Source organism: Lepisma saccharinum, chromosome 9 (genome assembly GCF_977018435.1).
Source record: "Lepisma saccharinum chromosome 9, izLepSacc3.1, whole genome shotgun sequence".
Taxonomy (NCBI): Eukaryota; Metazoa; Arthropoda; class Insecta; order Zygentoma; family Lepismatidae; genus Lepisma; species Lepisma saccharinum.
In genome coordinates, this window is record NC_139237.1 from 65780517 (window position 1) to 65806823 (window position 26307).

The following is a 26307-nucleotide window of genomic DNA, read 5'->3' on the forward strand; positions in this document are numbered from 1 at the left end:
AGTGTAACACAGACATATTTAGGCAATATGAGTTTACTTTGTGGCGGCGATTGTGTTCCAAAACCGGGGGGCAAGGTGCCCAAACTGGGGGGAGGCAAAGACAGAATATTTCCCTTTGTATATAACGTTTAGCATATTGCGGGGGCAACAATGGAAAAGTGTGTTGCAACTGCCCCCACTAATCGCCGCCACTGTGTATATTGTATATTACTTGACATTGATTGAAATAACATTTAACACAAATGATAATAATTTCTGACTCACAGGATGGAATTAAGGACATTAACCATTCATCAGCCATACACGAATGTAGTCTGTTTTTAATGGCTCTAATTACACTCATTGTGCGTTCTGCAGAGCCATTTGTCAACTTATTTTATATAATACCTGCAAATTTCGAAAGGTCGAAAACTGGACAACAACACGGTATGGTTTAAGAAATCCATTCTTAACCCATTTCTGTAGATCCATAACTTATTCAGAACCCGTCATGTCGTGTGTTCCTGAATTTTTCCTCAATCCCATCTTCCCCATCGCGATTAACCACAGGTAAAAAAGCGACGTCAAATAACTCAATATAAATAATGTTTTCCATTGCAAAGCTTCAGAAACACTTTACAATCAAACCATGTAAACAGGAAGGATATCATTAACAACTTTTAAAATAATTACCTGTCATGTTTCTCGTGGCTCCTCTTATTAGGCTGATTTTGTTAACCTGGACCTGAAGCACTTTCATCGTTGGTGTAATTTGCTAAGGCCCACTTCCAAATTTAACTTCCACAGTTTTGTACTTTATGGGAAGATTATTTTTAGTTTTATATTAATGTTTAAGTTCATAGTGTTTTTTCCACTTATCCTGGCGATGAATTATATTACACGTGTACTCCACACACTTCAAGTGTTCTGTAAGACTCTTTGGAATTAATGTTTCCCTTTCAATTTACATAGTCAATAAGAGTAAGCTTTAGACAACGAAAGCTGACAGTATTATACAATTATCCAGTCGTAGCACAGGAACACAACAAGCGAACAGTAGCGGCGATTGGGTTCCAAAACTAGGGACAGTTTTACTTTCCCTTAGTACATTAGGTTTAGCATAGTGCAGGAGCAAAAGTGACAAAAAGTGTGTGGGGGGGGGGGCAATTCGCCCACGCCCTCCCCCCTAAACTCTGCCACTGCAAGCGAAACAAATCGTGCCTGAAATCATCCAACGACTGAAGTCCGAAAAACACCAGACATTGAATACTACTGGCCGAGATGTCAACAATCGAAAGGTGCATAACTAGGGACATTGAATTTTCGCGAAATCGCAAAATGTGAAAAAAAAAAGATGCAATTTTGAACATTCTGGACGTAACTAGACCCCCAATGATGAAATATGCATGAGTTTTATTCGCGAAGTAATGCAAAATGTGTGCTTTTCCATGAAATAAACGCTTTTTCGCGAAATAACCGTGAAATATCATCAAATTAAGTAGAAAACACGCAAAAACCGGCAATCGAGGTTGTCGCAAACTGTCGATTTGTAACGAAACGTTTGCCTAAAGTTTCCTACCACTTGCAGCTGAAGAACGTTTTATCTTCGATCACATCAGGAAGACACTGCAAATTGGGATTTCCCATGCACATAATCTCAGTTCGAAAACTTCGCTCCCTGTCAAGCTGCATTCATTTCTGCCCCCGAATGTGTACTCAACTTCCAGTTTCATTGAACTTGCTAGCTGTAGCAACGATAAGATTAGTCTGCTTTTTTCCCCCACCGCTGGTATATACCGCTGATCTAACATTTTATTTACCGCTCTCCTCAGTTTTTATTTACCATAAATTTGTCTCCCTATGCATAACATTCGAAACCTTTCATTGCAAGATATAAAAAGCACAGTTCATTCATGTTTTCGTACATAAACGTACGTACAAAATTACCTTGGCTCACTGCCATTGTTAATGTACTGAACCCAGGCCCGTAGCCAGGCACCCCCCATCCCCCTGGAACCGCCTTCAACCCCGTGGCACTGCCGTCAGCCCCCTTGACATTAGGTAAAACTATTTTGTATAATTTGTTTGCAGTGAAGAGTGAAAATGTAGACAGCACATATTATTTTGCTCAGAACATGTTGAAGGATAAATTCACAGAACATATACAGCAGATATTATATTCTTTATCTGTACTTCGCTGCCCCTGTTGCGACCTCCCATTTAGACAAAAATATGTGACTTTGATGTCATCTGCGGCCGGGGGTGGAATGTGGGCAACTGCAACTGTAGTCACTATGATTGAATATTGTGCATTTTTTCTTGTGATATAAATATCTGGATCATCAAAAGTAGTATGGAGTGCGTAGTAAGGGATGATTTCAGTAGCAGTCAATTAACACTTCAAGCGATATTTTAAAAGATATAGAAAATGTAGTTTTTGTTTATTTCTAAATTTGATGTAACTTAATGATCCCCTCCCAGACACATAATTTACACTGTCAAACTCTTGAAAAATGGACTTGGTTTACAAAGCCCCCGATGATAATTCCTGAGCCCCCCTGGTGATAAATTCTTGCACGGGCCTGACTGAACATTATTTTTAACCTTTTGTCTGCTTGACTATGCGAACAGCGCATCCCCCTTCTTCCAAACAGATTCTGAAGGCATAAGCGGTGGTGCTTCATTTCAACTCCATCGCCGCGATCAGCCACAGGTAGGTAGAGAAACTGTACATAATAACTATAACTAAAAATCAATAACAAGTCAATCAAATGAAACGTTCCCCCCATTTTTGTGTGAAGATATGTAGAAGTGGCAGCTAAACTGTAAAATTTTGTCCCCCCTAAAAAATTTCCATGACGCAGACGCGTCATGAATCCCCCCTGTGGGCACCCCTGATCGGGAAGGCCCTCTATAGAGGCCAAATTGTGAGAGAAGATGCTATTTGTGCTTGGTCATTCATTCTCCACAACATGGAATTTTTACAACTCTTGCAACAGACTCAACAACGGAAATGCAACACTGCTGTTGCAGCAAAACGCTGTGGTACTACGTACTATTGACCTTGTTGTTCTGCATGTTAAATGTACATCGAATTGTGCAAATGGTTGAATAAATATTTTTGAACAAGGCATCCGGTAAAGAATGGCGCGAAAATGGCATGAAGGTGTAGAAACAAGTGAAATACATATCCCAAGTCCTGTAATTCGGCAGGAGTGGATATTCTACCAAGAGACAAGACAATTCCTGGTCTCGTCTTCTAGTCTTTCCCAAACGAGATCGTGACTTAATGTTCGAGATTCTCGTTCGAAACTTTGGTATGATATTTGAAGTATTTACCTCAAAATTTACTGTAAGACTTCTTCACACACAAAGCAGATATTGTATTTACCTGAATATGTATAGGAAACAAACGTGCTTTCCTTATAGTAGTTGCAAAGACAATGCATGAGTGGCAATTGTGAGCAGGTGCTGCGTGACTGCAGATATTCATGATAAAAGAAATCCGTTCCTGGAGAGAATAGTGTCGAACCGAGGTGCCAAACAGTTTACGCTGTGCCAGTTTGTACTGCGACACGTGACTTGCCCATCAGAAAGAAGACTGATGTTTACAACTAGAGGCGAGAGTGAGACTTTGTGGCAATTTCCAGTGTCGCAGAACAGCATGAAACTAGTCTTTTGGTTAGTTTTGCTTGAATTGTTGTTTTAAGTCCACTTTATACACAGATAGGCTAATCGGGAATGAACCTACTCGTATAGTTTAAAGTGGGATCAGGACCACTATTTAATGTGCCTCCACCGGGAATCGAACCCGTGACCAAAAAAGTTTAGTGTAAAGAAAGAAGGAACGTATAAACTATATATTTATGAAACATTTCGTCTAAAAATATACAAAATAATCTGAACACACAACTTTCCGCAAAACAAGGTGACACACCAGTGGTTGGTTCACAAAGGGGCTGGCTTACAGGGGCGTCGCGAAATGTTCCAGTATTTTTACTAAAATGACATTATTTCAAATATGTGCTTATTTAGTACTTTTTACACATAAAATGTTTCTGAATTTGAAACATGTGTTTATTTTTTAACTTGAAGCAAGCAACCTCACCACACTAACTGAGCGTTGCAAGTGTTAGATAGGCCTACATTCTGATTTGGGCCCGTGGGTGCCGTGAAAGGAAAAAAATTGGGAACCCCTGTCGTAGACAATTGGACAAGAGAGACTAATTCCACCGAAGTTTATAAGAGTAACGTGCTCACTGCTCATCACGCACCTACGCGCGGACCCTGCTACCTTCATTGGAATTTACGCCCATGTATATACCATCTTTCGTCGCACAATGTTTTTCAGCCCAAAAATTAGTTTATAACCTTTCATCGCGTAATTGTCGCATCGGCACGTCAGATAACGGAACCAATGATAGCGGCGCAGAATATTCGGATACAGAAGATTAAATTTATTTTGTAAGACCATACTTCACAACACTGTAGCACATATTCCCAAGTGTAATATTTCAACCGTAAACCTCTCTCTAGACGAAAGCATTTTCCTTAGCATTTTTAGTGAGAAATTTTATGACATTTCAGATGCCATGACATATTTAATGGCATTTCTCAAGGATATAATCGATCCTATTTCCGTAGCATTTTTCGTAACATAACCAATCAGAAGTGACCTCTAGGTCACGAGTGCAGCTGCAATGGTGGCCGCGTGAGATTCACTTCACATTTTTAAAAGCCGATAACTATTCAACCTAGAGGAATTACGCTTCGTATTAAATGGTTTTAGATAGAGAAGCATGGCGCTGATTAAATATATACTTTACAACGTTTACTGTACGCGTATGGAAGAATATTTTAGTTTTTTTAATTGTAAACACAGTGCACTCGCCATATATGGTGTAACTCGATATGCCTATCGTGCTGTATGTATCATTCAATGTAATCTCACAGCTAACCGAAATGTTCCATGAAATGCTTTCCTGTAAAGTGCTATGTGCTATAAGATTTTTGGAAGCATTTACACTTATGCTAGCAAAAATGTTAAAGGAAATGCTTTCGTCTAAAGCCGGCTTAATGCACACATCAACAACAACTAATGTGCTCACTTTTTTTTGTTCAAACCGGAAAAATGTTGGGTAAACTGTCACGAAGAAATTATGTGCGTCGGTTCGGGCTATTCCATTTTAACGTATATTCGTGAGTATTCAGCACATCCTAATCTTGTACCAAAGATAGTTTGTCCAAACAATAAATGGGGTGCTGGAGGGAGCGGTTGCTTTAATTTTTATATCTTAATATACTAGTATTTTATTTATGAGTGTTCTATTTAGTATTATATTATTGGGAGGTTATACTTTTTCTTATTTATTTTATTTAAGGGTTTTTTAACTACCAGTGATACCGACACATATTTTTTAATAAAAGCTTCACATTATGGTCGCAGCCCGCTTCTTTTGCAAATGATATAGACATAAAATCTACAACGATTGTGCTGTGAAATATGGGTCTCTTCTGATTTTGCTTTAGCGCTGTATAAATTATCCACCGACCCATCTGGTGTGTTAGCTGCACAGATTTCTTTCTTATCCGCTTCAAACATGAAACTTCTTTCAAATAAGTTATTTTCTTCATAAATAGCAAGGCTGTATACTTCCTTTCCAGACTTTGGTATCTTTTTATGGCTTTATTTGTCCCCCATGCACTGCAAAATAATCTCGCCAAATACTATCTTGATTTATTTCATCCAGTTGTGTGACGCAAAAAAACCTGCGGTTTACGTACACGCGGTAAGAAGCTGATTATCACATGAACCCCTCAAAAAATAAAGTGTGCATTTAGTTCAAAGATACCTGGGCTTGTACGGTAATTTCATTTGCTTTTCTAAACACGCGCGAATACTCATTGTAAAAATGGCAAGCGGCTCTGTTAAATAAAATGCATTAGACTTAAACGGTATTAATTGTAAAGCAACATTCAAATACAGAATGTGCTTTTATTTTTTGTTACCAAATCAATAAATTACGAAGCTTTCTGTTAAGTGCTGAAAAGTGAATCTTTCCAAGACAGGTTTATATAGAGGTTATCCACGAGTAAATAAAAACATATCGAACGGCACAATCGATTGTGGAACTGTAGCACAACAACTTCCGGTTCACGGCGGCCGGGTAATTCGAGCGCATACTTGTCGCCTTTCTTCTCGTTTTGTATACCGGATGAAATGGATCATATAAAAACACTTGACGACGAGGAGAAGAAGAGATTCCAGGGCAAAATGGAGGCCTTTGCATATCAACTGGATGACAACTAGGAAGTAATACGGCATTATTCCAGGATGAGATCCATTTGCTGATCGTCGTTACATTGGCGATATTTGCAGCCTTCATGTTTAATAGAAAGTAATTTTTCCTACAGAGCAAGAGTTCTTAAGGCTTGTAAATCTTTGGATGCATACATTTGTGTTTTAAGTGAAAAAGTGCGAGATGTACGGACATATAGAAAACGGAAAAAGGAGCTTTTTTCTTCTTCTCTCTTCAGTCAGGGCGAGTCAGAGGGATTCGGTAATGCACACTTGCTGGTTTCGTTCGCGTTTGAATGCAGAAATACAAAACGCTCATTGTTATTTTAAGTCAAGTTTTCTGCTATTTGTGTTAAACATGACGATGAAGATGAATAATCTGGAAAAATTAGTGATGGGACAAACACAATGACATACCATTGCCTGACCATGGTGTTCAAACCTAGGACTTCTTCTCTATCAATGTTGACTAGATTTCCATTGCAAAATACTAAAATTAATAATAGTGTCCGCACTTATTTTTCTGGTTACACAAAAAAATATTTCCTCTGGTTGCACAAAAATTTATTTCCTCTGGTTACACACACACAAAAAATCTGGTTACACAAAAAAGTTAATACAGTTCGTGTGTACTTCAAGAACGTAACGTGTAATCTATTTGACTATGACCGAGCATCTTTTGAAAGGAAAAGTAATATTTTTGCTCATATCACTAAAACAGAGAGAAAATCGAGATTTGAATGATTTCTCTTCTACCTTTAATGAAGTGCAAGGGGTGCGGGACGCAAAATTTTTGGCTGGGAATGAAACAGGACGGGGTATTTTTAAAGTCCTGACGTTCAAAACCGGAAAAATAATGTTATTTCCCAATTAAATTGGGAGATTATAGGAGCGGAAAATATTAAACATTACCAGATACTAATATATATATATATATATATATACACACACACACACACAATTTCACCCTCGGGTGATGATTTATTTTGCATTTCTGGAATAAAAACTGCTAATTTCAATAAATTTCGGACATTTAGTACAAAGAAAATATGTAGGGAATAAACTACTTTTAAACTCTATCATTTCTTCCGAAGTCTGGATCGGAACGGGATATTTCTTTCAGGTCCCGAGTTTTTGGGTTCCTGCACATCCGTTGTCATTACTGCGGAGTCTACTCCTGCTAATGGGCTTCATTCCTATTTTCACGCCTGACAGCTTGAACACAATAATTTTGGCGCCTAGATCTCGAGGAAATGGATGAAGAGAGATCCGTGAAAGATTATTTAGCCCTGATCGTAGTAGTTTATATCCTCCTTGTACACAGCCATTCGTTCCTTTCATAAATGACACAATCTCAGCTCCCTTGAGCGGCATGTTGTGAGCCTACGAACCGTGCTACAAGTATGGCGTCCACGCGAAGGCACTTCCTTCCGGTGGATAGCCCTTATAGACTGAAACAGGGTTGCCCACGGATGGGTTTGCGGACGCAGGTTGCTTGTCTGCGATTTCATCACATCTTCATTCTCATTCGTGTTTACCGCGGTTTATACCACTTCTACTTTCATTGGGGGATAGAATAAACACGTGCTGGACATATCCTATCTTCAGTGACGGATCAAGGAATTTATCAGCAGTCAGCCATATATTTTACAATATTTATCTTCGTTTGATATTTTTAAATGGGGAAATTAGCCCAAGAGGAAGATTGACAGCCTCGTTGGAACGCCACTGCCCTCTTGGACATTTTATGATGTTCCCTTATCAGATTTTATCCCTCATAAAAACATTGCTTTGTCTAGTAGGCGAGATAGGTTAGTAACGAGCAAAGATACAGTCAAATGTCGCTGGGCATTTGCAAGGTAAACTTTAAGTTAGAGAAATAAGCAGGGTATTCATGACGCATGATGCATGGGAACACGTTGCTGAGTCGTGGAACTGACGTTCCTTATTTGCAGCGGCTGAAGAAAACAAACCTTGGTGTGGTTTCTTCTTGTTATCGACTGGTCGAAAACTAGCGCTTTGTGGGCAGCGGCGATGCGTTGGCACTCACTATCACTAAGCGTGAAGACTTTGGCCAGCGGTACTCGGATGTCCAGAAACTAAATGCTCTGTTCATTGTGGTGTTGCGAGCAAAAATTCGAATGTAAAAAAATTGACGAACAAATCGCGTGACCTAACACACCATTTCTACTTCAAGTTGTTTGAAAATTATGTATATTTTATACAGGTTGTGTCGCAATAAAGGTTTTGCGTGGATGGCAGAAAGTAAAAAAAAATATACCATTCTAGAAAACAACCGCACCTGGAAGAGGAAATTAAAAAATTCAGGCTGCCAGTGGGAGCTCTGGAAGTAGTGTTTGACACCGTAAATACCATGACAGTAGTAGAAGCTGTAGGTGGGAATGGTTAATGTATAGGCATTACGATCCAAAGGTTGTGTGTTCGATTCCGCACGTGTCCAGCGCAAACTTCAACAGGTGAGAGTTCGAACCCGCAAGATGACAGAGTAACTTTTTCTATTGTGCTTAACTATAAAGAATCTTGAATATGAAGCGCTATGAGATATCGTGTGAAATATAGGACCTCTCGATGACGTAGTGGCAACGTCGCCGCCTTGTAATCAAAGGGTCCCGGGTTGGTCACCCGATGGAGACACATAGTGGTTCGGATTCCACCTTAAACTGTAGGTCCGGTCCCGATTAGTTTTATCGTGCATAAAATGGACTTGAAAACTCAATCGTGTGAAATATTTTTTAATCCGTTGCATATGAGGAGAACAACTCTTCCTTGTTAGTATATCTGCCATGTTTACGGAGCAGAAAAGCAGAGTTGTTTGTGTTGCGTATGGTGAATACACATTTTAAACCATATTTCGTGAATATTTTGTGCGTATTTAAGCATTTTAAATCCACATTTTGCTATTTTTAGGTATATGAATCCACATTCTTGTTACCATATTTTATGTCCCAACTGTGCCTGGAGATGTTTTTCTTGTAACTGGAAGCTGGAGCACGCTTGTATTCCAACACTTCTCGAGTATTTACATAACTGACACCAGCTTCTTGATGAGTCATCTTCAACAATACGGAGCTGTCTGTTGCGCCATGACGAGCTAAGGAAAAAACCACAATGGGACGTATTTTTAACCTCTTGAACAAAGACGAAATTATGATAGCGTTTGTTCGTAAAGATACAAAGACCTCAGGTCTTGAAGCTTTGATGAATCTTAACAAATAGCATGTCACTGTAATGCGTCATAGAATGTTTACGTGCAAGGGCATAATTTCCTCAGCGACAATCATTTTAAACTTTAGAAATGAGCTTAAATTCTGGGATGCTCAAGGCTTTTTTTTATACTCCCAGGTAAAACCAAGTGACGAATGAATTACAGTCCCAACAGAATTAACTTGGGAGTTAAGTCCCCCCGCTCTAGCCAATTCGAGCGCAGTTGTATCACTCGCAGAGCGGCCATTTCTCTCAAGTTAATTCTGCTGGACTATAATTTATGCTTTTGAAATACGTTGTCGCAAAAGTCGCTGTGTATTTCAATGAAGGAAGGCTGTAATTTATAAACACAATTTATTGTAATTTCACACATATATTCTTTGTCAATGAATGAATTTAAAGTTGTCTTCTGCAGTCCCAAGTAACTCGAGTGTGTGAATAACTCCACCGGACTTCCACATATGTTGAAACTCACACGCCATCGTTTAGTGACCGCCCGAAATATAGACTGTCGTTGTTGGTATAATTTCAACCGCGACGTCTTCGTACGATGACCGATGAACATGTGCATACACAGTGGCAGCCCGTTATATGCACAGTGGAAGAGAAAAGAAATGTTAGTGTTTACACTGAAATGAGTAATGACTTTTTGAACACCCTGTACAGATTGCCTAAGCTTACCATAATTGTATTTTACAAGAGTGGGATGTTTACCTGTACCTAAAGTTTTGAACTTGCAGGTAATATATTAACATATAAAATTGTGGCTCTAAAATTTATATTTCGGCTCTATATTTCTCCTTTGTTCGTTGGCGGTAAGCAGGCACGTAGCCTACGTATCTAGAAATGTATTTCGGGTGTGTGTGTGGGGGGGGGGGCAAGTGTCTCAGAAATAATAATAATAATATTATAAGTGTTTACATTATTTAGAATATGCTGATTTAAATTAATAATTAAAATATGTAAATTAGTATTTTATTGTTATTACATGAATAGGTAAAAAACTGTGTAAGTGTAGAAATATAACAACATTATCTAGCTTACGTCTAGTTAAGATCGCCCAAAAATTGCATAAAAACAACTATCCTGGCAAGGAAATTAATGTCAAATAGATACGAATTGAATATTTATTGAATAACGAAATAAACTGTTAGATCCATTTGACGAAAAATATTTTTTTCATTAATATGTTTATGCATGTTGCCATTAGTAGTGTGCATAAATCTTCTTTGATGTCCTTCAAGGTCATATTATTCCAATGTAATCTTTGGCTTCCAATAAGTTCGAAGAAAATATAAAAAACATCGATTATGCAACAAATGCTAAAGAAGTAATATTTTCATTATGTAATTTTAATACTTGGTCTTTCATGTTAGTGGGGTGGGGTCAGGACCCCTGGAACTTCCCCCCTAAATACGTCCTTGCGGTAACAATAGATAACTGGAGCTGACAGGAAAGAAACGGTTCTTCTGCAACCACAGAGGTTACAAGCAGCTTCTCTTCATCCCAGAAAGAACCATGTTACTCGGAGCGCCTTGTGGCTCATAAAATGCATTCTTGCCACCAGATGAAAATGATAATTGTCTTGACGCACTGCACCGTTCAACTAATAGGAACTGGGTACATTGCTCTGATGCAGATACAAATAGAGATGCATCGAGTTAACCACGAGCAGATTTATTTGTCATGCCGGTTTGTTTAGCAAGCCATTTTTATGGGAAGATGGGAGGGAAAAGTGTTATCGGTCAACTTTGAAGATTGTCAATTTGCGAGTAAACCACGTTCAGACCTTGAAGGAAAGGACAATGTAAAGGTTTATTTCCTCTTTTTTTATCGTTCAGCGGAAGTTACGTGATGCTGAGATGTGCCATGTAGTGATAAACGAAAATGCTGTGCATTTTTTATCCTCTTTCACAGCTAAGCTAGAGGCGTCTGGAGAGTCCTTTGCACAATTACTGCTGGTCTTCTGGCGTCTTATCAGCACAGCTGAAATAAAATTAACCTTGTTTCAGTGTTGTCCTTCAACACGTGTCAACTACTGGTATCTCGGAAACCAGTACAGCTAGAATTTTGGTGCCAGTAGCATGCCGAGAAGATCAACAAAACAATTTTGAATTCAGCATTTTGATTACCGTGCCAGTACTGACGTTCAGAATATAAATGCAGTAGAGTTGGATGGATACAGGCATATTGGCCACCATCATGTTCATGCACACTATTTTACATGCACGGTATTATGTTCAAAAATTGTAAACAAAACTTAACGAAGGTATTGATATTCAATACCAACATCAATTCAATTGCTTCAAGGCATGTACGTAAAAGAAGAATGAAGAAAACAATGGTTGGTAATAATTATGCATCCAACTTAATTTTTAAGTATGAATTTGAGTTTTACAAAATTTATACTTTACGTACAAACTAAGGACGCATATTTGTACATAAGTGGTATTTTTCATGAAAGTTAAGGTTTCATGCATGTAAATTCATAAGCGATATGTCTGAATCATCCTAGCTGACTAGCCAGCTGGTCTCCGTGGCAGTGTGACCAGCGTAACACGCTCCGAAGGCAGAGGTTTCAGGTGGAAATCCTGGTTTAAGCGTTTATCTGTTCCATCACCCATGTAGCAATTAAAACAAGAGAGAGCTAAACGACGTACATAACCATAGAAATAAATAAATGAATATTTGGAGGATAAATGCTTTTTTAAATCTCCAGTAGCATATCAGTTTGACATTTAAAACAAACACGATAATATTTATTTAATCTTGTGTAATTTTTTCCACGTTACTTTGCAGTCAATTTGTGGGATCCGTGGGCCTCGAGGATGTTAAAATATTCATCAGTCAATTTGTGGGATCCGTGGGCCTCGAGGATGTTAAAATATTCATAACAAAAAACACAGTCTCATTTTGGAGTTTTAATTTAAAATACAAGATGTGTATGAAAGTCGTCTTCTTCTGAACTTGTTCGGTCTTTTCTGACCAAGTTTTGAATGCAGGATTCCATATGGGGGAGACATTTTGTAAAAGTGGGTGGACTGCTGTTACGTAAATGCGAATGAGAGTGAATGGAGAGGATAACTCCCGAGATGTAAAATAAAGCCCCCTTCGCCTTTCTTGCTCTGGAAAGAATACATCACACGTTTCTCAACGTTTCAGTTTCTAATCGAATATTACTCCTAGATCACATATTTTGTCCACTTTTTCAATTGAAATACCTTTTTTTAATAGCATATGAGACTTTGAAGTCTTTGTTAAACATAATTTATTTCTGTCCATTGATGAAGGCTACTTTATCGCAATCTGTCATCCATAGATTTAATTTCCTGCATAAAAATATTACTAAAATTGCTTACTTTCACGATATCGTTTAAGTATTCCAGTTGAGAACCATGAGACACACCGCTATAAATCGTGTATTTTTTTATGTGAAGAGTTATGATGCTAATTAGATAACTTTCAAACCCATTTTTACAAAAGTAGGTGAAAACCCCATTATAGATAATTTCTGTATTAGCGGCCCATGTTTGACATTGTCAAATGCTTTACTTAAGTCGATATACAGCATCAGCTAGATTGTTCGTTCATAGTTCCAGGAACAAAATGTGTAAACTTGGTCAAGTACTTTTCATAACAACATGCTAACAAGCAGATAAGTCTCGGATAATTATGAAAGTCTTAAATTATGAGGTGTAGGTCGGTTGTCTTGTCTCAACCAATCTTGTCTTCGGAACTAAAGAGTTCCCCAATCCTACGAGTGTGTAGAACCATTACCTGTAAAAAATGAAAGCGCCGTATGAACCTTATAGACGTGGAACTAAGCTCCACAGTGATTTACTTAACCTTTTTGCACATCCCCTTGCTGCCTGCACGTGCCGTCGTGAATAGTGACAGCAGCGACAGAGCGAGCGAAGGTGGTAGAAATGGAAAATCAGGCAACGCCCAACGTCAGCGACTGATTTACTCTGTCGCTCTCTCACCTCTCTTTCCCTGGACCAATCGGACACATTCACTTTCTGTGAAGTTGTGGCAAGAGAGGCTGAATCAGTATCTGTTTTTACAACAAGTTGTTGCTTTTAAGTGCACTTATGCACAGAAGGACTAATCGGGACTGGACCTACAGTTTAAAGTGGGATCCGAAACACTATGTGCCTGCACCGGGTATCGAATCCAAGACCCCTTCCCCTATGGCGTAGTGGTAACGCTGTCGCCTGGAAATCAAGTGGCCATGGGTTCGATCCCCGGTGGGGGCAATTGCATAATGGTTCGGATTCCACTTTTGTTCCGATCTGAGTATAAAGTGAACTAACTCAAGAAATAAACTTTTTGTCTACCCGTGTTAGAATCCGTGTCTACACGTCGTAGACCAAATAATATAATAAAATTAGGTGAACAAAATAACCCACTTGCAGAATCCATGTTTCGTCTGTTTATATCACGTGACCTGTTCATTAATTTAACTATTAAATAACCACTTGACTCATCATTTCCACGGGTTAATGTAATTTGAAAATTATTTTTCAGACTCCCCTGGAGGAAAATACATTTGAAAAGGGCCCAAAAATGTGAAAAAGTAATATATTTGCATTGTAGTTAAAAATAAAATATAAAAAAAATATGTGGAACCATCTGACATAACTTGACCTAAAAGGTAGAACTGAAATTGTATTCCAGGGAGAACTTCTCTATGATATTAATACCCTGGGCCAGCACATGGAAATATCCAGGCCAGGTTGTGGGGGGATCCGCATATGTGCCAATTAGGGGATCATACCATTCCTAGATTGACTATTAAAGGAAATCGAAGCTTAAAGAAAGAAAAAGTAATGAATAATTCTTTCGTAACAGGCGTGAGAGAATTCGCAGAGCAGGAAGAAGTCAAATCGGCCGCACCACGTGATCTCCGCATGCGAAGAAACATCGCTCTCTGTCGGCACCAATCGCTTCCATCCTGTTCCACGCTTACCACCCGCTCCGCCAGTGTTGCAAACTGGGAGCAGAAGTTTCTAGGAGACGCATGACGAATCATGTCCGAGATTTACAAATCGTGGAAAAGGAGGAGGGAGGCGGTTGTCCATGTTTACCTACCGTGTACACCAGTTTCCTATTGAATCGCAGTTGTGTGTCCAAATATCGAAGTTCGGTTCCGAACCCTGATTTACGCAAATGTTTTGCTAGTCAGCACTGCGTGGGTGACGTGATATAGCTTCCAGAAACTTGGGTGACAGCATGGAGTCGCCAAGACTTTTTGATAGTATATTATGTCGTTGATATAAAATTCACGAAGTAGTAATTACAATATTATCAATGGCTCAATCATTAATAATAATTATAAGTTTTTTATTTTTTTATTTTTTAGTATTTTTTATTATTTTTTATTATTCAATGCTCTTTTTTACTCAGCCTACCTCCGTGGCGGAGTGGTTAGCACAATGCGCTGCGACGCCATTGGTCTCAGGTTCGAATCCCGACCTGGGCCTGGGTGTTATTTGTGAGTTTCCCTTCATCAGTTTCTTCATATCATCACTCATCTTCATCTTCGTGATTAGCCAAAAGTGACACAAAAGAGAAGTAAAATAAATCAAATCAATCAATCTTTTTACTCAAGGTGACCTATCAAGACCCTCAAATGTCAGCCTTTCTTCCATGTGGTACACCCTGGCCTGCAGGATGACTCTGGTGCCTTAGACTCGATGTCGTCCATGTAATTCGTGATTGTCCCTTCGCCATTTCATCTTATCACCAATCATCACCATCGCCGCGATTAGCTAAAAGTAACAGAAAAGTGACGTAAAATAACCCAATTCAACCTACCTTTTTCACCCGATACACCAGATGAAATTGTTTTTGTTTATTTTTTAGAACTCAAATCATCAGTATATTGTAATGCATATATTTTGTTAAAATTGTACCCCATATAAACTAAGGAGTCTTTGAAGATTAGAGAGATTATTCTCGCCTCTTAAAATTTTGAAAGCTTTTTTGTGCATGCATTTATTCTTTCGATTTAGTTATAGAAGATCTGTCTTCCTGTACTTTCGAATACATTTCAGACTAAATCAGTTTTTCATCGTCTATTCTCCTGGAATTCTAGTTAACTGAAATGTATTTATTTTTTTTTTGTAATAGAGTGTCAAAAACTCAAGCCTTTGGTCCTTTTTATAGTCAAAAGGCCGTTGTCATTTTCTAGGGGTGAGGAGTCTCAACCCACCCTCGCGACGCCAATGGGTGCGTTTGTAAACCGAAAATAAAAGATTCCCAGTCCAACGTGGAATTTATTACACTTTCGCAGTTTTGTAGAAACAACGGACATATAATTGACAACGATGTGTTTGAATCAACAAGGACTGGGTGCAATCTCGGGACTTACGAAGGGGAAAGATCACGTACGAGAGAGGAATTATTTCACCATAAGTTGGCAACACTTCACCCCGCCTTCGATGCAGGGAAGAAATGAAACACGCCATGGACCATGTGAACGTGTTCTTCAGCATCGGACGATATGGACCAATTACGTGGGTGTCTGTTTCCGAAATTCATTGGCTTTGTACTCTGATTACTGGCACTGAATAACGAAGGCAGTCCATTGCAAATTCTCTTGGCAGTTGGCACGTATCAGCAGTTGTCTCGTTTCTTCTTCGTATCTTCTTTCAAAGTTTCTGAGATTATCTTGCAATTGTTGGGGGAAATGTAAGGCCTGGATGTCGAGAGATAAGACCGCATACGTGGCACCAAGAGGTCTGGTTTGGGGTTCTCGCGACTGACTGGACGTGGAAAGAGTTCCGCGTGTCCTTAAAAATGGAAACAATCTCCCCATATATTTTCACTCCCTGGTTAATGTGCAAGAATGAAAAATGCTATCCATTTTACAAAGATACTTTTGTTCCAAGGGGCTCGTTTCACTCCTCTGGCGCCTATAATCCTAGGGATTACCTTTACAAAGCGACGTCTCCTTGATTCAGGGGTGCCCATCCCCCCCCCCCCAGGCCAATGGCGCATCCCCCCAAAATCATGTCGTGCGTCCCCCCCAAATCATATAATTCGCGCCCTCAAACCATATCGTACTCCCTACAAGTGTTGAATTACGACAGCGTGTAATTAACTCTTTTCTTAGATTTTTGTTCCAAATGATGCACCTGCTTTAAATTAAGCAGTATACCAACATTAAGCATTATGTTTTAAGAAGTGACGTTATTAATGAATATCGAGAATATCGCTTATGTCTTGTAATGCAGCTATAGTATGAAACTTAACATTCACCGCAGTAAAGCGCCAAACACGCATTCTCGCAACACATCCATTTCTTTGCAGGCTTTCAAGAATATTAATTTAATGAGGGTGTCAATACTTTCTTAGGATCCCGAGATATTTACTCTTTTCCAGCTTCTCTTTTGGCACGTTCGGGGTCGAGAACCTGTGGATACCATATCTCTAAATACAGTCTCCAAAATTTAATGTTCGAACTCTCTCTTCACTACAGAAATCCCTTGACAATCTAAGATTTAACACTTTATCAAGAGCTTCATATCCCCCCCCCCTTAAATTTAGTACTCAATCCTACCACAAAAACGTCCATGCCAATTTTAGACTTACTGTTGATATTGAAGACTGGATATTGCCTCCTGCAAAAAAATAATTCTCAGTCTCCACACCAGAATTTCCGCATCAGTCTAAGACAATAGCAATACACAAGAATTGGATACCCCCTCAATTTAATGCTCAATCCCCCTCGAACTAAAATACCCATAATCTAAGACTTAGAGTTGGTTTACTGTCCCCCCTAACGTTTAATTCAGAATCCCCCCAGAACCCACGTGTCAATTAAGGCCTAATATGTAAGAGTTGGATATTTATCCCCCCTTTCGAAAATACCCTTAAACACTTTATTTTCTTCATCTAATGAATTAAATATGGTGCATTTAAGGTGCCAAATTTTTTACATATATTTTAGAAAAATATATAAATGTTGAATTTTACATTATTTGAAGGGAAAAAATCCCCCCCAAAAATCTCTATGGCGCAACCTGCTCCATAATCCCCCCTCTGGGCACCCCTGTTGCCACTTAATGATAATGGCATGCATTTGGAAGCTCAATCAAACACACCTGCACGCCACACCATAGCACCATTCATTGTCTTGATTGGGATTGACTCACATTCAGGTATTACGTGTTCGTTACAGAAAAGTGACTGTGGTAACATGTGGGAAATCATGCGATTGTAAAATCCTGTTGGATCAAGTCTTCCATGAGAATTTTGAGTCGAGAGTGACTTGAAGTTAGTTTCTCAATAATTCTGGTGTGTTGAATGAGGATGCAATAGATTAGATGTTTCATTTCAAGTTACAAAAATAAGAATGTTTGTAATTTTTATTGTTAACAACAGAAATCCAGTTCAGTTTTGTTATTCTGTTTGAATACCAACTAAGTAAAACCTGGGTTAGACCGAAAAAAATAGTGTAAAATGCAGGAACCAGTTGTTTTTGTTTTTTTCATATTCAGCCATTTATTTCAATGAATGAGTAAATGTTTCCGAAGTTCCGAAAAATAGTTTTATTGATTGATTGAATGATTTGGTGTTTCAGTTCACTTTATGCATAGTAAAGATAATCGGGACTGGACCTACAGTTTGAAGTGGGATCCGAACCACTGTGTGTCTACACCGGGTTCAACCCGGGACCCCTTGATTACAAGGCGACGATGCTATCACTGTGTTATCGGGGAGGCCAAAATAGTTTTATGTAAAAGGCCAGGTCAATCAACATAACGTATTGACTAAAATTTTCATCTTAGCTTTAAAGCTTTCTCTTGGACGATGTATGCAAAAGTTAATAACAAAATAGAACAACTATGCATTTCAGTACACCAACTGAAATGTAAAAGAAATAATGAAAAACACTTATCAATCATCTGCTGGATCGAGTAGAAGAGTCTCACCAATGATATGATATTATTATTATTAATTTAGAATTAAATGGGTTAATTTTTATTAGTTTACAATAGTTATTTTTTATAATTATTATTGTTTCTACTATTAAAGTTTTGTTAATGACCGGACACCACTTACAAAATTTTCTGGCTACGTCTATGGTGTAGCAGTACAATAATAGTTTTCAAATCAGTAACGCACGAGTTTAAAGCAACAGAGCACATGAGCAAAGCTATTCCTCACGGACTGTTCGACCGTGAAATTCGATTTGCCCTCTGTGAGGATCTCGGCCAAGGCCTTGCGCTCATTATGGTATTTTGCCAGAACTAGGGTTCATTTACATAAAGCTGTATGCACGCGTCGTCTTTGTGTTGCAACTGGTTGTGTCCAGTTTGTGTTTACGCTGGCCGGCGAAGCTATCTTTAGTAAAGGCGGTGAGACACTAGATCACAGAGAAACCGACAGGACTTTGACAGGCAGTTGGTGAGGAATCACTAGTACATAGATGTTGCCAACTTCTTGAAACAGTTATCTGCATCTTCAGACACTCAAAAAATGGATTTTTGAAGTGTCAGGCACATTCGATCTGAGGTTTATATCAAAAAGTTTTTTTTTTTTTTTTATATAGAGATTTTTTGTAAAAAAGATAATCGTTCAGATTCACAATTAACACGAATGTGTCCACCGTGAATTTTATCGAATATGTAGGTCCCCATTTAGAAGTTGGCAACACTCTCTTTCACAGAAAGTAGATCTCGGGGGAGAATAGGTAGGAAGACGAACATGAGAACACCATTACCGACATAGCGAGATGTTCCTAGTTGGAGGTGATAAGTATCGGAAACTCGTGCCATGAACCGTACGAAGATTGTAATTACGCTTTGCGAAAATGTGGAACTAAACGAAACGAAGAGGAAGTTTGCGTGCTGAACTTGCAACCTAAAAGTTATGTTAATTGAAAATTAGCAAAATACACACTGAAATATGTGAAATGCTATCAAGAACTTTTGGCACAACACTTAACTTATTATTGCCTGAATCTCACGAGCCTATATTATCCTGCTGGATTTTCCATTTGCACTAGTTGATAGATTGTTTCATATGGTTTATTTTACTTCGCTTTTCTGCCTCGGAAAGATGAGTGGTAATATGATGAAATTGATGAAGGAACAGACACACATGCCCAGGCCGGAATTCGAACCCGGGACCTCTGGCGTCGTAGCGCGGTGTGCTAACCACTCCGCTACGGAGGCCGGCAGACCTGGACTAGTTGTGTGGTACTTGCTCGCCTGCTTGTTTTCTCCTCACACGATACTCCTTACCGTACTGTCGGAATACTTTTGTTCCCACAAGGCATTGAGCAGAACAGACAATGTATTCGCAGGGCTCATTCACAAGAAAAATATTTTGTTGGACTAAATAGCTACGTATGTCACACCTTTAATAAACTGGTAAAAATAATGTACAAATATCATCGCTTTCGATAAATTTCTAAATATTAATGAACACGAATGCACCTCTCTTTCTTTCATGGAGCAGCGTACAGCAAAAAACAACCAATACTCGGAAACGACGGAGCAAAAACTCTTCCTTGCCAAACTCACAGATTTTTCACCTGACCAAACTTTCGCTCTGATTGGCAGAATCTAGCAGAGAATAGTCTTCAAAACCAGTCTTATCAGCCAGCTTCGAAACCAACATTTCGAGCCAGGTAGCCAGTCCAGCGCCAACTAAAGCCTGAATCACACGGAACTGGATTTCCAGTAGGAATGCCCTAGTTGGCGCTGGTCTGGCTACCCATTTACTAGTTTTAGCCTCACACGATACGTGTTATTACCGTACTTGTCGATATACTTTTGTTCCCATAAGACATTGCGCAGAGCAGACAATCTGTAAAGATGGACGAGCAATTTGAAGAATGTTGTAGGAGAATTACTGCTTTGTGCTTTTATTAAAAACTAGCTGATTGCCCGGCGTTGCCCGGTAATTTGTTTATCCCAATCTTCTATTAGACAGGAATATAACGAATTCTAACTATAGTGTAAAATGAACTTGGGAGTGTCACTATCCATCTCAGCGGCCACGAAAACTATGGATTCCACACTAATGTCGGTCGTTTTACATGTCACCCCCATCCCACCCCAAACCCCTAGGGGTGTCTTGGAGTTGAATGGCATTGGGAGTGTCACTATTTATCTTAGCGACCCTGACAACTATGGATACCACACTAATATCGGTCGTTTTCGATTATTTTTACATGTCACCCCTTTCCCACCCCCACCCCTAGGGGTGCCAGGGGTGTCTTGGAGTTGAACGGCTTTGGGAGTGTCACTATTCATCTTAGTGACTCCGACAACTATGGATTCCACACTAATATCGGTCGTTTTCGATTATTTTTACATGTCACCCCCTTCCCACCCACCCCTGCTTCTTCAAATATTTTTGCAAGGTTAAAAACTCTGAAAACCTAACCCAGGGGTGCCAGGGGTGTCTTACCCCCACAGTATTTCTTTCCAGATTGTAAGTCATATGTGTACCAAGTTTGGTCATCGTGAATGTCACCAATTAACTTAGAGACTCCGAAAACTATGGATTCGACACTAATGTAGGTCATTTTTGACATTTTATTTTTCACCCCATCTCACCCCTATCCCGATAGGTGATGAACTTGGAGTTGAACGGCATTGGGAGTGTCACTATTCATCTTAGCGACCCCGAAAACTATTTATTGCACACTAATATAGGTCGTTTTTTATTATTTTTACATGTCACCCCTCCCACACCCACCCCTAAGGGTGCCAGGGGGTCTTACCCCCACAGGATTTCTTTCCAGATTGCAAGTCATACGTGTACGAAGTTTGGTTGAAATCGCTCCAGGCGTTCGAGAGTTATGCCGGAACAAACAAACACACACATATACACATACATCCATTTTTATATATATAGATTAAAAGAGAAAAGTATGGACTAGAGATTGGCTCGAAAAAATATAGTAATCAATGCGATCCGAACAAGCCTTTTAATGAACTCGGGTATGCATATTCATACATGGATTCGCAGGATTAATTCACAAATTTAAAAAGAATCAAACATTTAATTTAATACAAGTTGTAAGAGCTAATAAGGATTTTCATTTTCGACTAATCATATTTGTCACGTACACATCTCATCGCTTTGCATAAATACCTAAATATTAATGAACTGAACACGAAATCACTGCACTTCATCTCTTTCCTTTTTTTCTTTATTTTTTTCTTCTTCGAGAAACTAAAAAAAACGACCAACATTCGGAAACCACAGACAAAAGCTCCCCTTTGCAAACTCAGATTATCTTCACATGGCCAGACTTTGCTCTGATTGGCTGTTCCACAGAATCCAGTCGAGGAAAACCAGTAGCAACTGGAACATGTCCTATTCCTCCAAACCAGTCAGCCAGGCAGCCATCATATCCGGGCAGGTAGCCAGTTCAGCGCCAACTAACTGAATATTCAGTTCCGTGTGATTCGGCCTTAAGGCATGCCTACTGAAAATCCAGTTCCGTTTGATTCGGCGTTTAGATTCAACCATCTTCTCATTTCTTGCTAATTGCTAATGCTAACACACTTTCAAGCTAATTCAAATAAGTTTCCTAACCTACAAAATGCCTGTGTTTTGAGCCACCTGCATTTGGTATTTATCTGCTATTCAAAACAGAAACTTATAGGTAAATCATCCTCATAGGCGATGTAAACCCTGTGTAGATATGTGCTTCACACTTCGATTGAAGAAAGAAACAAATGATCAACGATGACCAAGCATGTTGTTGCTTGATGATATAATATCACTCACGTTAGCTGCCGTCACATGCGTAGTATATGCAGGTTGACAATTACCAGTGCTTTAGACCCCGGTAAAAGGACTTTACCTATGTACAAACACGCTTTATTCCCACGCAAACCAATGGTAGCTCAAAATAAGATCGTTAACAAAGACGGCAATCAAATCTCCATTCCGTGTTATTTGCCGTTACATTTAGTTTAGCTGTTCGAAACGTTTTGACATAAAGATAACATCACGAAGACATTTTGATCTTCAGAACCTGGCACACTTGTTACCAGTTGCAGTGTGTTGTGTTGGAAAGTGGCAGACCTGTTCTGTGCTGCTCGACTTCAGTGTTTATTTCTTGTGTTTAATTGAATCCCCACTGATTCTAAAATGACGCTTGTTGTTAAGAAAGGGCCTTTAGTATGCGACGAAATGACCGACACAGAGGATATTCTGAGCTATGAAATTCGACATATGAAACCTATTTCCATGGGATATTCCAGGAGAACTTCTCACGGAACAATATGCTTGCATTCCACCAACTTCGTGTAAGTACAAGCCAAGGGTAAACAGCTCACAGTTGCCAGTTCCTTTTGTCGACATGCATTAAATGGTGTTCAAATACAGATGGTAGATTAAAATATTAGTGAACTGCCAGTAAGATTGTCATTCAGTTTATTTTCCTTGTTTCACGATATCTTTCACGTTCTTACGGATTTTTAAGGTACCGTCAGTATAAACTGTGATATGTCAGAATCAGAGCTTGGAAGTTGATGAAAAGTAATCTCTTCTTGTGCCTTGTGATCGATGCTTGTATTTCTATTATTATTTTTGCAGGTTTATATTGCAGTTTTTAATTATTTTGTGTGGGTTCTGATTGTACTATTTTGCTCCTTCATGATAGTCTAGTGCATTTAGTCTTATTAGATCCTTCGTTCTAGTGGTGTACATCTGGGATGTCGAATTATTTAAGTACTTTCACAAAGCGCACGACTCTTAATCATTCATGAAAAATCAAGCTTATGTAAAGTTTTTTACAGGACATTTCTCAAACTTTTAGATCGTTATTATTAATTTAAGGTTATTCTTATAGATCATTTTTGAGATGGCAAAAACTAGGAATATTTGCAAAATTATGATATGATCTTTTTTGTTGGCCTGTATTCCACAACATAACTTTCCAGACCTATATTTTGTCACTTTATGTTTACAGATTGCCGTGATACTGGTTCTATAAATAGCATTGAATTTTACTTTTTCTTATCTCTCTATGAGGTACGTAACTATAAACAATTCTCACGTAAACAGGAATATAGGTCACCCGTAACAACCCGTGTAAACATTGACTTGTTAATAAATAGCCAATCACCGATGATGACTTTTCCTTATAGAATCTCTAATACCTCAATTAATTCATACGAAACTAGATTACTAAATCCACATGAAGCCTATTTTTCGCTGATATATGTTTAAAACGCTTGCAGTAAATTAAAAACATAAGACTGATCACAGAATCTGAGCTTAAAATCGACAATTAGAAAAAGCATGTCTTGTTAAATAGGAACTGGGTTTTCCCACCAACAGGTTAAATGACAGGCGATCAGTATTCAGATGAAATGTAAGCAATTACATGACAGACGTCTCACTGTTTTCCCCAGCCATGTAACATACTTGTATTTCAAACATATGTGTGTATGAAATTATAAGTAAAATTATTTAACGTCATATATTTGATACAAGTATGTAATGCAATTAATATGTAACAAAAGTAAATTTAATTCATATTAAGTGTTAACGAATTGTTATACAGTTTTGAGAACAGATTTATCGACGCCACTGATTATGTAGAGAAAAATCTATTTAATAAATCTCACGCATGCTGTAAATAATAAGTGCCATTTTACCAAAAAAAAAAAAGTAAGATGTCCGATCAGCATGCTAAGTTTTATAAAAAGTTTAGTAGGAGAGCGATCACAAGTACTATGGAGAGAGAGTTTATATGGATTTTTTAAGTCTCGTTGGTTCAGTGTGTTTTTTGTTTTTATACATGTAAATTAACTTTTACCATTTAATGTACATTTTAAACAATACTAAAATTTAAGTCGAATTAGATCGTGAGAGAAATGCATTAATGTGTAATTGGATTGGAAAATGTTGTCAATATTTACATGGGAAAAATAAACTTAAATTCTTAAATTAATTTTATTAACATAAATTTACCTTAATACGGAACAAAGTACAAGTAGAAGCTTGACAATTCTTAAGATACGTTAAGATAGGGTGACCAGACGTTCTGATTTTCGCAGGACAGTCCTTTTTTGGGGGGGGGGGTCATGTCCTGCGATTTGCGATGCTACTCCAAAAATCCAAATATGTCCTGTTTTTCAACAGCGTCCTACGAAATGTCCTGCAGAACATCCAGACGAATTGTTTACTGAAACTATTAGTGCCTCTTAAATTTATAGTATTGTTAGTTTGCATAGAAATATTTGTAGATGTAAAGATATTCACGCTCTTCGCTCGCGACCTTATTCTTATTTTAAATCTTATATTTATTGCTTAGAAGCAGATATTGCATCAGGGTGGCGACAGACCTGGAAAACCGGGAAAAGTCAGGGAATTTGAGGTGTCAAAAAAAGTCAGGGAAATGTCAGGGAATTTCGTCCCTTTTTTTCCCATGAAATATATCGTTATGGAACTCTGCACGGGAACAGGAAATCTCGTTCGTAAGTTTCGGTCTCAACTTTTAGGCCCCTTTTATGCGCAACACAACCACGGCGCCAGAAACCAGTGATGGCAGGAGGGGAGAGAGAGAGAGAGAGAAATTTCTCTGGCCCGGGGTTCTCGGCGGGAATTTTAAATTCGAACACTCTTTGGAGGAAAATTGTTATAATTTGGGCACTATGGGAGCAATCTACTTCGGATAACTTTTTTTCAGCTAAAACATCAGCGCATGCAACGGTGTACAATTCAGAACGCCGGACCGAGGAAGGGGGCTTGAGGGGGGGGGCACGTATCCCGAATTTCAATGGAAAAAACATAAAAATCTGGAGTTTGCTCCCTCTTCTCCCGCTATTTTTGGGAGAAGGCGCGAACTTTAGTATTCTTTTCAAAGAATGGACATTTCTCAAGAGAATGAAACATGGTTCATGTTCTTGGGTGCCATACAAGTTGAATAATAAGCCAAAATGTGATTATTATTTTTTACGAAAAATAGGTAAGTTGCATTTTTGGAGGAAAATTGTTCTAACTCTGGCACTATGGGAGCAATGTACTTCGGATAAGTTTTGTTTTTCAGCTAAAACATCAGAACATGCAGTCGTGTACAATTCAGAACGCCGGACTGAGGAAGGGGGGCTTGGTTGCATGACAACCCAAAATTTAAATGGCAAAAACATAAAAATCTGGAGTTTGCCCCCTCTTCTCCCGCTATTTTGGGAAGAAGGCGCAAACCTTAGTATTCTCTTCAAAGAATGGACGTTTCCAAAGAGAATGAAACATATTTCATGTTCTTGGGTTCCATAATAATAAGCCATAATGTGAAACTCTGTTTTTTACGAAAAATAGGTAATTTGCATATTGCTGAGAAAATTGTTTATAACTCGGGCACTATGGGAGCAATCTACTTCGGATAAGTTTTGTTTTCCAGCTAAAACATCAGAGCATGCAACCGTATACAATCTAGAACGCCGAACCGAGGAAGTGGGTTTTGAGGGACGCAACCCCCGAATTTCAATGAAAAAACAATAAAAATCCCCCTCTTCTCCCGCTATTTGTTAAGAAGGCGCAAAATTTATTATCCCTTTCAAGGAATGGACATTTTTCAAGAGAATAAAACTTATTATTTTTTTTTTTACAGAAAATAGGTATTTTGCATTTTTGGTGGAAATTTGTTAAAACTCGCGCACTATGAGAGCAATCTACTTCGGATAACTTTTGTTTTGCAGCTAAAACATCAGAGCATGCAACCGTGTACAATTCAGAACGCCGAACTGAGGAAGGGGGTTTGGGGGCGCGACCACCTAATTTCAAAAAAAAAATCTGGAATTTCCCCCTCTTCTCCCTCTATT

At 38.6% G+C, this 26307-nt stretch overlaps 1 protein-coding gene across 2 annotated transcripts in view; it reads left to right on the forward strand.

Annotated features, from left to right (window-relative positions):
• Nucleotides 1–26307, forward strand: part of ine (solute carrier family 6 member inebriated) — a 178144-nt gene that overhangs the window by 46051 nt on the left and 105786 nt on the right. Inside the window, exon 1 of one of the 2 annotated variants that reach the window (XM_083128313.1) lies at nt 22607–22785. The exons of the other annotated variant lie outside the window; for it this stretch is intronic. Coding sequence (XP_082984439.1) covers nt 22628–22785 — 158 coding nt within the window. The 5' untranslated portion in view covers nt 22607–22627. Of the gene's footprint in view, nt 1–22606; nt 22786–26307 lie in introns of those variants that run through there. 2 annotated transcript variants of the gene reach the window in all.